We start from the raw sequence: 15,040 nt of genomic DNA on the forward strand, positions 1-15,040 counted from the left end.
GAGGAATTCATATAGAGTCATATTTTGTTCTACCATTGGGTTGTAATTCCTGAGTTGTAAGTAAACAAAACTGTGATGATCATCATTATTAGAGCATTGTCCCATGTGAGGAAAAGATGATGGAAGCTATGATTCCCTCGCAAGTTGGGATGAGTCTCCGGACTTTAAAAAAAATAAAAGAGGCCAAAGAAGCCCAAATAAAAAAGTGGCCAAAGAAGCCCAAACAAAAAGAAAAAAAGGAAAAATAAAAAAATGAAAAAAATGAGAGAAAAAGAGAGAAGGGACAATGTTACTATCCTTTTTCCACACTTGTGCTTCAAAGTAGCACCATGATCTTCATGATAGAGAGTCTCCTATTTTGTCACTTTCATATACTAGTGGGAATTTTTCATTATATAACTTGGCTTGTATATTCCAAATGGGCTTCCTCAAATTGCCTTAGGTCTTCGTGAGCAAGCAAGTTGGATGCACACCCACTTAATTTCATTTTAAGCTTTCATAAACTTATAGCTCTAGTGCATACGTTGCATGGCAATCCCTACTCACTTGCATCGATATCAATTGATGGGCATCTCCATAGCCTATTAATTTGCCTGGTTGATGTGAGACCTTCTCATTCTTTTTGTCTTCTCAACAACCACCATATTCTATTCCACCTATAGTGTTATATTCATGGATCACGCTCATGTATTGCGTGAAAGTTGAATAGGTTTGAGAACATAAAAGTATGAAACAATTGCTTGTCTAACACCGGGCTTGTGCATGATGAAATACTTTGTGTGGCGAAGATGGAGCATAGCTAGATCATATGATTTTGTAGGGACAACTTGATTTGTCCATGTTATTTTGAGAAGACATGATTGCTCTATTAGTATGCTTGAAGTATTATTGCTTTTATTCCAATATTAAACTTTTGTTTTGAATCATATGGATATGAACATTCATGCCATAATGAACAAGATTACATTGATAAATATGTTAGGTAGCATTCCACATCAAAAATTCTGTTTTTATCATTTACCTACTCGAGGACGAGCAGGAATTAAGCTTGGGGATGCTTGATACGTCTCCAACGTATCTATAATTTTTATTGTTCCATGCTATTATATTATCTTTTCTGGATGTTTTATATGCATTAATATACTATTTTATATTATTTTTTGGGGACTAACCTATTAACCTAGTGCCAAGTGCCAGTTGCTGTTTTTTCTTCTTATTTTTGGATTTTTTAGAAAGGAATATCAAACAGAGTCCAAACGGAATAAAATTTTCGCGATGATTTTTCTTGGACCAGAAGACACCCATAGGACTTGGAGAGGGGGCTAGAAGCTTCCTGGGTGCCCTCCTAGGCGTGCACTAAGGGCTTGTGGGCCCCTCGAGAGTCCTCCAACCCTAATTCTTGCTCTATAAATTCCAAAATATTCCCAAACCACCAGAAGCGTCCACTAAATACTTTTCCGCTGCTGCAAGCCTCTGACCTTGTGAGATCCCATCTTGGGGCCTTTTTCGGCGATCTGCCAGAGGGGGGTTCGATCACGGAGGGCCTCTACATCAACCTTGCCGCCCTGCCGATGGTACGTGAGTAGTTTACCACAGACCTACGGGTCCATAGCTAGTAGCTAGATGACTTCTTCTCTCTCTTTGATCTTCAATACAATGTTCTCGATGTTCTTGGAGTTCTATCGGATGTAATACTTTTTTGCGGTGTGTTTGTTGAGATCCGATGAATTATGGATTTATGATCGTATTATCTATGAATATTTTTGAATCTCCTCTAAATTTTTATATGCATGATTTGATATTTTTGTATTTCTCTTCGACTATCGATTTGGTTTGGCCAACTAGATCGGGTTTTTTAATGGGAGAGATGCTTAGTTTTGGGTTCAATCTGGCTGTCTCCTCACCCAGGGACAAAGTAGGGGTAGCGAGGCACATATTGTATTGTTGCCATCAAGAATAAAAAGATGAGGTTTACATCATATTGCTTGAGTTTATACCTCTACATCATGTCATCTTACTTAAAGTGTTACTCTGTTCTTATGAACTTAACTCTAGATGCATGCTGGATAGCGGTCGATGTGTGAAGTAATAGTAGAAGATGTAGGCAGGAGTCAGTCTACTTATCACGGACGTGATGCCTATATTCATGATCATTGCCTTAGATATCATCATAACTTTGCGTTTTTCTATCAATTGCTCAACAGTAATTTATTTACCCATCGTATGCTTTCTTCAAGATAGAAGCCTCTAGTGAAACCTATGGCCCCCGGGTCTATTTTCCATTATATATTTTCAGATCTATAAATCAAAAACCCAAAAATACCTCGATGGGTTTTATTTACTTTTATTTTGTTTTTATGTTTTAGTAATCTTTTATATCTATCTCTATCAGATATCATCCTTGCAGGTGGCCGTGAAGGGATTGACAACCCTTTATCGCGTTGGGTGCAAGTGTTTGATTGTTTGTGCAAGTGCATAGATTGGAGACTTGCTTGTACCTCCTATTGGATTGATATCTTGGTTTTCAAACTGAGAGAAATACTTATCTCCACTTTGCTGCTTCACCCTTTTCTCTTAAAGGAAAAAACCAACACAAGCTCAAAAAGTAGCAGGGAGGTGGTTAGGGTTTGCTCATGTCGGCAATGGAGGAGGCAGGCTGGCTTGGAAGTGAAAGCTATGTACTGACCGGTCCACGACTTCCACGTTAAGAAGGACGGTGACCCTATGCCCGTGTCAATGACAGCCAGGTCCCGCCGTGCGTGCACATTCTATTTGGGCGGTGGAGGTAGGTGGACGGCCGCCACGCGTCCCCTAGGCGAGCGCCGAGCAAGCGCGTCCCCGTTCGTTCGACATTCGTGTGGACACAAACTGGACACATATTTGCACCGAAAATGAGGCGGACCGGACACCAAACAGACAAATTTTAAAAATGCGGTGACGCGTTGGGCCGTGTTATCTGTCTATTTTGCCTCAAACGGACGTATGCGGACAGGCTTGGTCGCGCGTTGGAGTTGGCCTTAGACAGGATAGGCCACTCTCCCGCAACACGTTTGGCGCCATATTTCGTGTTACAAGGGAAACATGTGTTTATGCCACATTTGTTTAAGCAGCCCTACACCATGTGTAGTGGTATTTTGACCGTTCCGGAGCTCGAAACTCACCAAACCACCAACAAGTCAAGAACATCCGTCCCCTTGAATCCAGGGCCACGCCGATTCCGGGACAAGAATTTACCACCTCGCATCGCATTTCCTTTCCTCCTCGTGCTCGCTCGCTCGCTCGCTCGGCCCCTCAAGTATACACTTCTCTAGCCTTCCACACGCTAGACAACAAACGCGACCCCGCGCCCCTCTGCTCTGCCTGCGCCCGCCCGCTCGCTCACAGGCGCTGCCTGGCAGTGCCATTACTGCCCCCACCCGTCTCTCCGGGCCCGAGCACGCCAGGGGGAACCGGGTTCCTCCTCATGGCCGGTGACCGCCGCGGCGGGTCGCCCACGGTGGAGCGCCGGCGGGGGATCCGGCGCCTCCTGCTGCCCCGCGGGGAGGTCTCCTCGTCCTCCTCGCCCTCGGTGCCGCTGCCTCCGCCGGCCGCAGCCGAGGTGGGGCGGAGGAAGAGCTTCGCCTCCGCGGCGCTGCGCGGGCTGGGCTGCACGTCGGCCGCGGCCTCGCAGGCGTACGCGCCAGGGGCGGGCTCCGCGGCTGCGGCGGCCGTGCGGTCGTCCGCCGACTGGCACGGGCGAAGGAAGAAAGGGAAGGACAGGAGGAAGGAGAGGGGAGGAGGTGGAGGAGGCGGCCTTGTGGGCGGAGGGATCGGCGGCGACGTGTGGTGCGCCCCGGGGATACCGTTCGCCGCGGAGGCGTCGTCCGTGGACTGCGTGGTGGCGCGCCACCAGATGCTGGGGAGGGGGCGCGGCGGCGACGCCGAGAGGCCGCACAGAGAGGTGAGCCGTAGATGCTTACTGGCTTGTTTGGATCTGTTCGCGCTGACAGCTTGTCCATTTCGTAGGATTGCTTGCTGTTCTTGGTGGGTGGTTATTCTCATCAGTTTTCTCATTCCTCATGTGCGTCCGTTTTTGTGTTTTTTTTTAACTCGTTTTTTGTCTGTTGTTGAAAAGAAAGCGTGTGTTCTTCTCCAAGTATTCAGGTTTTCTGGTGGCTGTTTTGCTCCGAAATCTTTCATTTCAATTTCACACTTGCGCCTTGAATGCAATGTTCTGTTTAAGCATCTGAAACAGTGCTCCACTACCACGTTTGATGCCACCGAATTCTCCGTATGCAAGTGGGATGAATCTTTCGCCATGTTCTGCCAGCCAAGCCGAATCGATGATGACGAGCCTTTCAGCTGACACTGCGTTTCTCATGTGACATCCATCCACAGCGGCCCTGCCTGTCCCGGAGGGCGAGCATGCAGGAGCAGATATCGTCGTCGTTCATGGAGTCGCCGCCGCCGCCGCCGCCGGCGCACCTGGACGGGCCCTTCTTCGGCGCCGACCTGCTCCCCTCCGCGCGCCTCCGCCGGATGCGCGGGTACCGCCCCTCCCCCGGCGGCCTCGAAGAAGAGGTACGATACAGCACACTAGTCTCGGTACCAGTATTAAATACACTGCATCATACTTACCAGTATCGCCTTGCGTTTGCTTGCACACTTGAGCCGCATCTATGCCTTCCCCACCTCGGCGTCCAGCGGTCGGTGCGCGATTACGTTGCCATAAGATTCCCGTGCGTATGATAATACTAGTCTAGCCAGGGTCGGGTCTGATCTGACAATGTTGGTGCTGTTAACCCCTGGGCGTTGGAGGTGGTTGACTTGCTTCTTTCGTGCGCTAAACGTGACGTGAGGTCGTGGCCTTCTCGTTGGTTAACGAACCCATAATTAAGTGGCTCCAGCCACGGAGCTCCGCTACGCTGTGTGGCCATGGAGAGAGACCTCTCAACCATGGCATGCAGATGCAGACTGCCAACACTTGCGCTGAGCTGAGCTGAGCTGAGCTGGGCAGCCACGGCGCAGCTGATGGAATTGCAATGGCCACTTGGCCAGTCAAATGGCGTTCCAACTATGCTGTTTCGGAGCTGGGGAAGAGGTGGTAGATGTGGAACACCTGAGCATGACAACCCATAATGTGACTTTATATTATTCATTCTCTTTTTGGCTTGCTGTTCTAGCGGATCGTACAGTAGGTGGGGAATGGGGATGGGCATTCTGGTGGGTGAATGATGGCTTTCAGACGTTGCCTCGGTGCCCAGCTCTTCTGCCTGACTCGACTGGTCTTTTGCTGCTCAGGGGGACCGGGGACCCTTATGATTTGCCTGTTGCTTCAGTCATAATCAGATCTCGTGTTGTGGCCATTCCTTGTGTATTTCGTGATCACCTGGCTGGTGAGGGCTCTTATCTTACTGTGGATGTGAAGATCCACCAGCGTTTTCTTGTCCCTGTAGGCAACTATCATAGATATGCAGAAGGTGGGTGGGGCAATTTAACATGCTTATTAGGTCTGGTGACAATTCCTAATTGGTTGGTTGGGGGAAGCCTCTTTCTTGGTCTTGCCACTGACCCAAGGGTCCAAGCGTGATGCTACCTGAGAGAAAATGAGCCACCCCTTTGCATGCTACCTGAAGTATAACCTTATAACCTGTTGTATATAGTCCCGGAAGAAAATCGTAGACGATACAAATAAATGTATGAAATTATCCGTGGGCCTAAAAGTGCCAATTTTTATGAGATGTTTATACAATGCTCACTTCTTTATTCGTTCATGCTTGTTCCTCTAAGGTGAACATTTTTAACGGAAGCATGCCCATGCATGGGTGCGCAATGATTTCTGTCTCATGAAATGCAAGCAGGGTATGCCAGTTTCGAATGCTTACCTTCTTTATATGTATGGCAGATCATGATGTTTCAGACAAGAGTGTTGTTGGGAGGAATGAACATGTATGATCGGTACCAGGATTGGCGCCTCGATGTCGACAACATGACTTATGAGGTCTGTCTATCCTCCCTCCCTCCCGTGTAACAACACTTGGCATCGTCAATTCATCATCGTGATGAACCAACTTCGTCTTACAGGAGTTGCTTGAGCTTGGAGAAAGAATAGGGCATGTCAACACAGGGCTACGCGAGGATGAGATAGTTCGCAACCTTAGGAAGGTCAAGCCTGATTCGTCATTCCGGCTTCCGACGGAAGCGGAGAAGAAATGCAGTATCTGTCAAGTATGCTCTTGCCTCCTTCCGCTATAGTCCCCCCTGCTTCTCTTTTGTATACATCGTTTGCGCAAGAGTTCAACTATTCTGGTGGATGTTGCAGGAAGAGTTTGAAGCAAATGACGAGCTGGGGAGGCTGGGCTGCGGCCACAGCTACCATGTTTACTGCATCAAGCAGTGGCTTTCTCAGAAGAACGTTTGCCCGGTTTGCAAGACTGCTGTTACCAAGACCTGAACAAGTCTCGACTCCAGGCTACACCTATTGTGTACCTGGGTGGACCTGAAATGAGAAGTTTCTCTTTGTTGCGTCTTGTACAGTCCGTTACATGTATTATTATTGTCTAAACACATCATCCATTCTTTTGCATTTCCAGATAGAAATGCCATATTGAGGCCATCTTTTATCAAACATATGGTAGGTTCTGATGCGCTCGTTTTAGATGATGTGATGTCCAAGCGTTTTGCAGAACTGACCTAGGCTCAGGTTGCTGAATTGTGCTGTAGTGATTGTTTTTATACTAATTTGTAGTGAAAAATTAGCCACAAAAGCAGACAAAGCGGATCAAGCAAACACTACAAATAGACAACGTGTTTCTAATCCACTGAATTTCATTAAACTTTATGGGCTATCTAAAGCAATAGCGAAATATTATTTTCTCGCTTGCATGAATGTGAGTGTCAGCAAGCCATGTGGATATAAGAACATCTACACCCGCGACGTACAAATTTGAACCCTCAAACATCCTGCTGACCACAAAATGTTTAGTCCTACCTTGCCACATGAGAAGCTAGTCAACAGACTTAAATAGTCGGGTCGTCCAGCTGCGATAAGCTTCAACCATCATTGCACCCTTAGTTAAGAAGATGGACTATTACTATTAATCTTCTCTGCTTATCACAAAGAAGATTAATAGTCATGGTCTATCTCCTTCACAAAGACAGCATTGATGTTTGCACGGCTCTTTTTGAATCATAATGTGTCGACCATGCTATCAACTTATATGATTTTTTTTAATCTCTTTCATTGTAGTAGGGCTAGCAACATAAATGAACGAGATGAACTTGACACTTGATGAACGCCACTGTTGGAGCAGAAGCGCGCCAGAGCTTGCAACTTTGTTGATCCTTCACACTATGCAGAGATGAGAGAGGAAGGAGCTTCGGGTGGCTAGAGGTGAAACCGCTATGACCTGGAGCGGGGTGACCGTTCGCCCTCGGTATACATTTGGTCCTGATTTGTGCCAATCAGCCCAGGTGCTTAGGGACTAATTGAGAGGTCCGGTTGTAGGTGCTCTAAGGGCAAAAGACTGTCATTTACAGGAAGCACATATGCTCTTGTGCAGAAGCGTGAGTATCTCATGGAAATTAAAGCATACCACGAAAGTGGAAGCCAATTTGCCATCCGGTTCCTGCCTTACAGACTCCGTCATGTCATCGCACTTTTGCCAAAATAAATAAATCATCGCAGTAAGTAAAGAGGGTCACACATGAAAGTGTTCTGAAGAGATATAGAAAAGTAAAACACGATGTTTCGATCGCATACCCCACAGACATGTCAAAGGCGTAAGAAATGCAACAGATAGTATCAATCCTACCAGTATTGTACATATCCAGCCAAAACATCATAGTACAATTTTAAGTGCTTTCATCAATACAAACATGACCGACAACATACACTTTTTATTTAATTTTGCTAACAGTAATCAGTACCAGGGTAGGCACGAAGCAAAATTTAGTTGAATCATCTTCAATCCCCCCTTTTGGTAATGTACATAGCATTTACAGGAGACACACTACACTAGCGATCAACGGTTGTGAAGAAACAAACTAGAAGCTTGGTCTGCGCAAAGGAGACAGAAAAAAACACTTCTGTTACTCACCACTTCACTGACATTTTGGTGATTACAGTATCATCCAATCGCAATGTAGGATGACCATCGTGCAATGGCGTGTGATGTATATGGACAGTAAGAGTTTAAGAAGACACATCATCATGTTGAGAGAGGAACTCTATTATGCAAGGGTACACTTCATGGACAGCCTACACGATAGCACAGAGCAATGTAAGAATCAAAGACTGAACTGGGTCCCTTAAGTACACACATATGCACACATACCTTCCGCCCTCCAACCAGGTCATAATGTGCATAGTGAGGGCCTTCAGGTTTACCAAAAACCTTATAGGTGACCAGATGCTGAGGAATTACTTTCACGGTTTCTGCAAATACAATGAAAAGTCAACTGTTAAAAGTAGGTTTCCAAACGAAATACAGAAGCAACTAATAATCAAACAATGACAGTGTTATGGACATTAGGTCAAGGCCCAATGGCACGGCACTAAGCTAGGATTCGTCCCCAGGAATTACTATTCACCTGATAAGTATCCCGTGAACAGTACAGTGACCAACCATTTGAGGAGACAGTATAGCAGGTTAAATAGTTAATAAATGACATCTTTTTGGCAAGGCAAGTGGTTGGTGAAAAGATAAGGATACTGTTCGTTAAGTTAGGAAAGTATTCTTAGATACCAAGTTAGACTCTTCCCTACAAGGGGGCACAACCCCATATGGATGATCTCTTCTCATCCCCAGCCTCATGGCTGGCCAACCCTCTCTCCTCGAGCAGTACCCCACCTTGTCACATTCATCTGTCTTAGGAGTTAGGACTGGTGCCTATCTTAAGCACGTGACAGATAGTCTACGTATATTGTGTAAGACCACCACCCACTTGCGTAAGGTGGTATATTCTGAACACACCGTGGAACCTTGGTGACCCTAGGCTCCTGGCTTGTGAGCTTAATCCCAGTCCCAGCCCAAAAATTTGTCACTGGTTCTAATACGTTAAGTACTAGGTGACAAATAAGCTCTCATTGCAAAACAACACGTTAAAATGGAACTTGTTGCCATACCGTAAACAGCTTCTGGGGGGCAAATCAGATCCTCGTCTCCAGCAAGGGCAAGCACCGGAACTTTGATTTTCCGCAGATGCTCTTTGAAGAAAAAAGTACCAGCCCTGTTTCGCAGCCCACCGTCACGGAATGAGGTCGCCAACTGTAATAACACCTTTGCTGGTACTGTGCCTGAATATTACATCAAGTTGTCACAAGAAATGTGAGAGCTTTTGTAGTAAAACTAACTATACAAAGATGAATTATCATGGTCAATTTTGCTGTGGCGTTTGGTAAAACTCGCTTCAAGTCTGCGGCTGCCCTATTATCTTCAATAAAAGATGATTATAACAGTCAAACTTAGACCAGTTTAGTGCACAACATATGGGTAGCATCTAACGCCTTGAATCCATCACCTTGCACTAAGATGAAGCTGTTTAGGAGATAACAACCTCACTTACTGCAGGTAATACAAGATAACAACTACACTCATGTGTGTAACTATGCAACTTCTTGTGTTATCCAGGCCATATATCATACACTCATACTATACTTGTATGTACGGCAAGTTGGTGGCTTCCATAGAGAAGACAAATATAGGTCTCAACTTACAGAAGTTATTCAAGATGAGCTTTGAAAGCAGTTCAGGATCCATCATATCCTTGGCTGAAATTTGAGAGCGTAGCAGTGACAATATGTATGGTGCACGAGATGATATAGGATAAGTGGTTGATAGTAATGTTCCTAGTGGGACAGCAGGAACACGCAACATCTCAGCTGGATCTGCCTAATAAAGAACAATGAAGATTAGGTTCCTGTCCATGTATTGAATATGTCAACCTGCTTGATGGTCAACTTACAAGAGGCACAAATAACTTGAGCGAGGAGTTGGATGTTGTGTAGTCAACTGATGAGGCCAGAGTAACAATCGCTGCCAGCTCTGGATCAGCCCCTTCGAATCCTTGTGAAGCAGAGAAAAAGGAGAGATGGTACTTAGTGCCATGTATTGGTAATAAAATCTGATACAAAAGCAAGCTTAGAAGAACAAAAAATTAAGACCATAGTAGTAAAAATCATGAGGGCATCTGTAATGGAAGAACATATAATAAAATACTCTGTAGAACTTGTAAATCAGCTGGCAAGAAATAATGTAAATGTATTGGAAGCGTGTCCTGAAATGGAGAAGAAACTGAAACAAATAAGTGGGATAGCTTTCAAGGACACGACATGTGAAAATTATTGGCTACAACAAACCTAATTTTATATCGCGAAGTTGTAACTCTTTAATTTTAAACGAAGGCAATATTATCATTGAATATAAACAGGAATTTATCACAAAATAAGAAGGAAGAAAAACAGAAGCCTATATTCCCACGTAAGAGCGCCTATAATGGTATAACCCTAACACCGGTAGTGTGCCAATTACTAGCCTCATCCCTAATGTTGCACAGTTGGAAGTTGCTCAAGTTTTGGACAATCCTGAAACCGTTCTCTTTCCAAATCTACCATGAGACAAGCAAGAGTGCAAAACCAGGGTTGCTGGTACTACTGATCGCCAGCCATCATCCATGGACCCACCATCCCGCTAACCATAAGGAGGCTTTTACCCAGCAGGCCAGCACGGATAGCGGTTTAGTCTACGGATACCTTCTATTTGTGTTAACCTATGTCGCTTTCATTTGAGACTATGCTTGTTGCCTGTAAGGGATGTGTGCATCTCGTTATGTAGAGGCCAGGAGTGAATACACACGGCTGTCAAGTTATTCTATATTTTGATGAAGGGAATTTTATAGACGGGTCAAATCAGCATTCACTCCTGGCGGGTAAATACACCTTGATAAGACCCGTCTATAAAATTCCCTTCATCGAAAAATCTTCCCAACCTTGACAAGATTTGACCAATGTCTGGATGATGGCAGTCTATTCAATTTTACCAAATATCCAGCAAGCTCTATTTAAAGGAAACGCTAGCAGGAATAAGCCACCAAGGACTAGATAAAGCAGACACGACAGGTTGCCGTGATTTCTTAATACTATAGCGGAGTGTGTTCATGACTTAGATTGCCTTTGGTTTAATACGCAATGGCCAAAAACTATGGTACAAGGGACAGTTCCTGATAGGCTTCCAGAACCCCATATCAAACAAACAAACAAATAAAATTCAAAGGCATCCATGGATGCTTGTGCAACTAATTACAGTTAAAAATGAAAGTGTTGTTATACTTCAGCTATCTTAGCCTCACTACTAGTTGAAGATGTGAAATATTCAATTTGCTAAAACGAAAAAAGTTGTTTGCCCCACCCTAAGAAAGACAGAAACCCCAAAAAGGCACAGGTTAATGAAACATACCACACTTCGAAACCATTGCATACAACAAGATTCCTCCCATAGAGTGACCAATAGCAAGCAATTTTCCATCCTTGGGTACACTCTGCTGTTTTATATAATCTATCTGCACAAACAAAAGATCACCATACTTCTTACTAAGCAGTTCAAGGTACTTCAATTAATCTCTCAACAGTAAAGAGTATGTCTACAAACCGCTGCAGGTACATCTTCCTCCAGGTAATGGTCAAAGTCCCAATCATAGCTAATAATCAGCTCCAACTGCTTTTGGAGATCTTCTATGGTTGCGGAGAGGCGTTCTTGCCAGCCAAATAACCGAGGGGAAACATTTTGTTGACCTTCCCCAAGAATCTTCACAAGGCGCTGACTTAATTGGCTAATTTGATCATATATTGCTGATGTCTGTGGCAATTCCATCAACCCTAGAAATTTATCTGCAACCTCCTCAAGACTACTAGTTAATGAGGCATCAGGGACAAGTTCTGTCACTCGATCAAAAAAACTGTCAGTGATGTTTCTGAGTTGGCTATCTCTTACATAGACTGAAAATGTTACACTCAATTGTGCCAAAGCATTTGCTAACTTTGTCACCAGTTGTGGTTCTTCTGATGTGTTTGTTTCTAGCACATTCGTGTCTGTTAGTACTGGAACTTCAGAACTTTGAGGTTCATTAGTTGACATATCCTTGGCAGGAGGAACAACATTTACTTTCTGTGTCAAAATTTTATCCACACCTGAATTAGAGGACATGTCAGACTTGGTGCTAGCTGCAGCTAATTCTGATCCACGTGTGCTGAGGCCTGCACCACGCAACTCAACAATCCATGTATCAAACCCTTGCATAGACATATGACGGGCAAAGGAAGCCTGTCATCATTTCATTTGTATCAATGGAAGTCCAGGGTAAAGGGGAAGCCATAAAAGAAATGCCTATGAACATATATAACTGTTTCTTTATTGAGTGTAACATATATTAATATATAATACAAAAAAAGACAGGTAACAATGGATCAACTATATAATTCAGAGGCAGGAAACGTTTTTGAAATAGTTCGAGTCCTGTGATACAAGCACACCAGCAATTACACCTTTCATTTGACTCTTGAAGAGTGCACAATCATAGTCTTAACTGCAAGCTTCATAAGTTCTACAGATTCCCCTTCGTAAATCGTGTACAAGAAGCCAACAACTTAGGCAAACAGTCCTGCAACATTTACTGGAAAACTGAAGATACGACTTTTGTTTTCCGTTAAATATGTGTTGTTTCCATATTTGTGCAAGATAAGGTACTTCATTGCCGTCTAGCTGCATCCCAGTTATGCAAGTAAACACCAATTGCGGCTCTAATAAATTTCATATTAGCAACATATGAACTCATAACTATCCGCAGTATAATTAAACACTATGTTTTGTTCACACTAAATTTCATAACAACTACTCCCCCGTCCCAAAATGAAAGACCATTTTTGACACTATGATAGTTATTCTATATTTTGGGACGGAGGGAGTACATGTAAGCGTCATCAAATTTTGGTACTTCTACGTCTGCTGATTGCTCTATCCCTGGAGGTGTGCTAGGATGCATTTTACTTAAATAGCAATTATAGTAAAACAATAAAGATGCCAATAAATATAATACAAACTTCTCTTGAAGAGTGGATTTTGTGTTGGTTTGTTCATAACACTCGGTTTACTCCATGATATGCTTACTGAACTTCCCTTTCTAAAATTTTGACTGTGAGCTGTTGCATTTTTTACGGAACCTCGTCAGAGGGCCGGGAGCTCCCGCAATTTCATTAAGAATTAGAGTTGATCCACTTAATGAGGGAAACCGGATCCGAAAATCATACAACATTCGGTTTAAATAAGGAAACCCGAGTGAAAACCAAAAACAAACACAAAAGAAACTAGAGCTTTAGGATGGGGGTTTAGATGGACAGGTCGAATCCTCATGATACGTGAGTCCAAGCTAAAAGATGGCTACCAGTTTGCATTTGCAACATCATTATACAAGCAATTTACAGAGATTAATCAAACCTCATATGGGTTTCCTCACAAAAAAACAAAATGTACTTTTTGCAGCGCGATTTATCAGTAGCGTAGTTATAGATCAACTCACCCCAGGGGACAGGTCGAATCCCACCGCATTGGTGGCCACTCCGGACAGCAGCATCAGTGGGTGGTTCCTCTTGGGCGCCTGCACGAACCAAGCGAGCACGAGATCAGCAACCAAACGAAGGCAAGCGTAACGAAGCCGCGACCACCGCCTAGCAGCATGCAGGATCAAGCACACACCTCAGGCGGCGGGCGGTGCCTCCAAAGCGCGAGCCGCCACTCGGTGCCTGGCACGGGCGCGTAGTGCAGCTCGTCCGCCGTGCAGATCGCGGGCTTCGCTCCCTCCTCGCAGTCGCACGCCGCGGCCGCAGAGGCGAGGACCCGCGAGGTCGAGGGCGATGGCGAGGAGGGGGGCGGCGGCGGAGGTTCCGAGGCGCTGTGGGAGGCGAAGGCGCGGAGCCGCAGCGGCTGGGGAGGAGCGCACGGGGAGGCGCGCACGATGGGAGAGGAAGAGAGGTGGGCGACGGCGGCGCCGGCGAGGAGCGCCCGGAGGCTGGCGCCGTGGAGGAGCGGCATGGCGTTGGGCGGTCGGAGTGCTCGCTTTGTTTCTGGCGTGTTCTCTTTGCTTCGTCTCCGATTTGGTTTTTACCACCCGGTCCGACACCGACCGACCGACGGACCGGTATGTGTGGGCAGCGGTGGTTCCATGTTGCGCCGGTCAATCCCCCCGGCCACGCTGCGTTTGACACGATGAGTGGTGTTGCCAGAACTTTTTTTTTTAGCATGTGCGGACACAAGCGCTCATATACACGCGCATACGCTCATCCCTATGAACGCATACACGCATACCCTACACCTATGAGCACCTCCGAGAGACTGAGCCGGCATATCATCTTGAGATTTACGAAGTCACCATAGGTGCCTCATCGTCGACGGGAACGTCTCCTCCCACTGAAAGCGCATCGCCGGAAATCCTGAAATAAATTCAGGAATAATACGAGCACCAGGATTTGAATCCTGGTAGGTTAAAGGTACCACTGTCCACATAACCATCTCAACCACAGGTTGGTGTTGCCAGAACTCTGAACACTTATCATTTGTCACATTTGTTTTTCAGTGTATTTTGGCCAAAGCGAAAATGAACACTAAAATGACCGGAAGCGAAAGTGAACACAAGCTTCCGTTTGGGACTACTTTATTAAAATCAGCTTCACTTCATCAAATTCATTTTAAAACAGTTTCATACATGAATTTATTCAGAGAAATTTCACACATTAATTGCAGCTCTGCCAAGAGCAGTTTATCATGTTTGCCTTTTCAGCTAGCTCCTGCTTCAAGAATGAAAAATATAGTGAAAGGGATTTTTATGATTGGACGACGTGGGATAAAAAGAAGGGGTATCCACTTATTGGTGGTAGTGCTGGGTAATTTCCCCTAAATCCAACTTCTAGAGTTTTTGGACCACTTTTGAAGAGCTTCACAACAGAGTTATATCCTAGTTTTTTTTAGGGGGGGGGGGGCATATCATGGAGGTACCCCGTTTGGCTTGCATT

General features: G+C 45.0%; 2 protein-coding genes across 4 annotated transcripts; one reads left to right on the forward strand and one right to left on the reverse strand.

The window, feature by feature from the left end:
• Nucleotides 1-3,241: 3,241 nt before the first annotated feature.
• On the forward strand, nucleotides 3,242-6,630 carry LOC119276698 (potassium/sodium hyperpolarization-activated cyclic nucleotide-gated channel 4-like). The gene is made up of 5 exons (XM_037557829.1): nucleotides 3,242-3,940; nucleotides 4,378-4,560; nucleotides 5,885-5,980; nucleotides 6,064-6,207; nucleotides 6,302-6,630. The coding sequence occupies exons 1-5, from the start codon at nucleotides 3,464-3,466 to the stop codon at nucleotides 6,431-6,433; spliced, it is 1,032 nt and encodes a 343-aa protein (XP_037413726.1). The 5' UTR covers nucleotides 3,242-3,463; the 3' UTR covers nucleotides 6,434-6,630.
• A 1,148-nt stretch (nucleotides 6,631-7,778) lies between these two features.
• LOC119276699 lies at nucleotides 7,779-14,109 on the reverse strand. Of its 3 annotated transcripts, none has more exons than XM_037557831.1 (10): nucleotides 13,728-14,109; nucleotides 13,552-13,629; nucleotides 12,167-12,299; nucleotides 11,628-11,914; nucleotides 11,436-11,538; nucleotides 9,946-10,046; nucleotides 9,698-9,872; nucleotides 9,107-9,277; nucleotides 8,316-8,416; nucleotides 7,779-8,239 (listed from the first exon to the last, which is right to left on the reverse strand). In XM_037557831.1, exons 1-10 carry the CDS (start codon nucleotides 14,061-14,063, stop codon nucleotides 8,174-8,176), a joined length of 1,551 nt encoding a protein of 516 aa, XP_037413728.1. In that variant the 5' UTR covers nucleotides 14,064-14,109; the 3' UTR covers nucleotides 7,779-8,173. The 3 variants fall into 3 exon arrangements, with proteins under 3 accessions (XP_037413728.1, XP_037413729.1, XP_037413727.1); XM_037557832.1 differs by having other exon boundaries at nucleotides 11,628-11,866; nucleotides 13,728-14,108; XM_037557830.1 differs by having other exon boundaries at nucleotides 11,628-12,299; nucleotides 13,728-14,108.
• Nucleotides 14,110-15,040: the final 931 nt, after the last annotated feature.

The sequence above is a fragment of the Triticum dicoccoides genome, chromosome 3B, assembly GCF_002162155.2.
Source record: "Triticum dicoccoides isolate Atlit2015 ecotype Zavitan chromosome 3B, WEW_v2.0, whole genome shotgun sequence".
Taxonomy (NCBI): Eukaryota; Viridiplantae; Streptophyta; class Magnoliopsida; order Poales; family Poaceae; genus Triticum; species Triticum dicoccoides.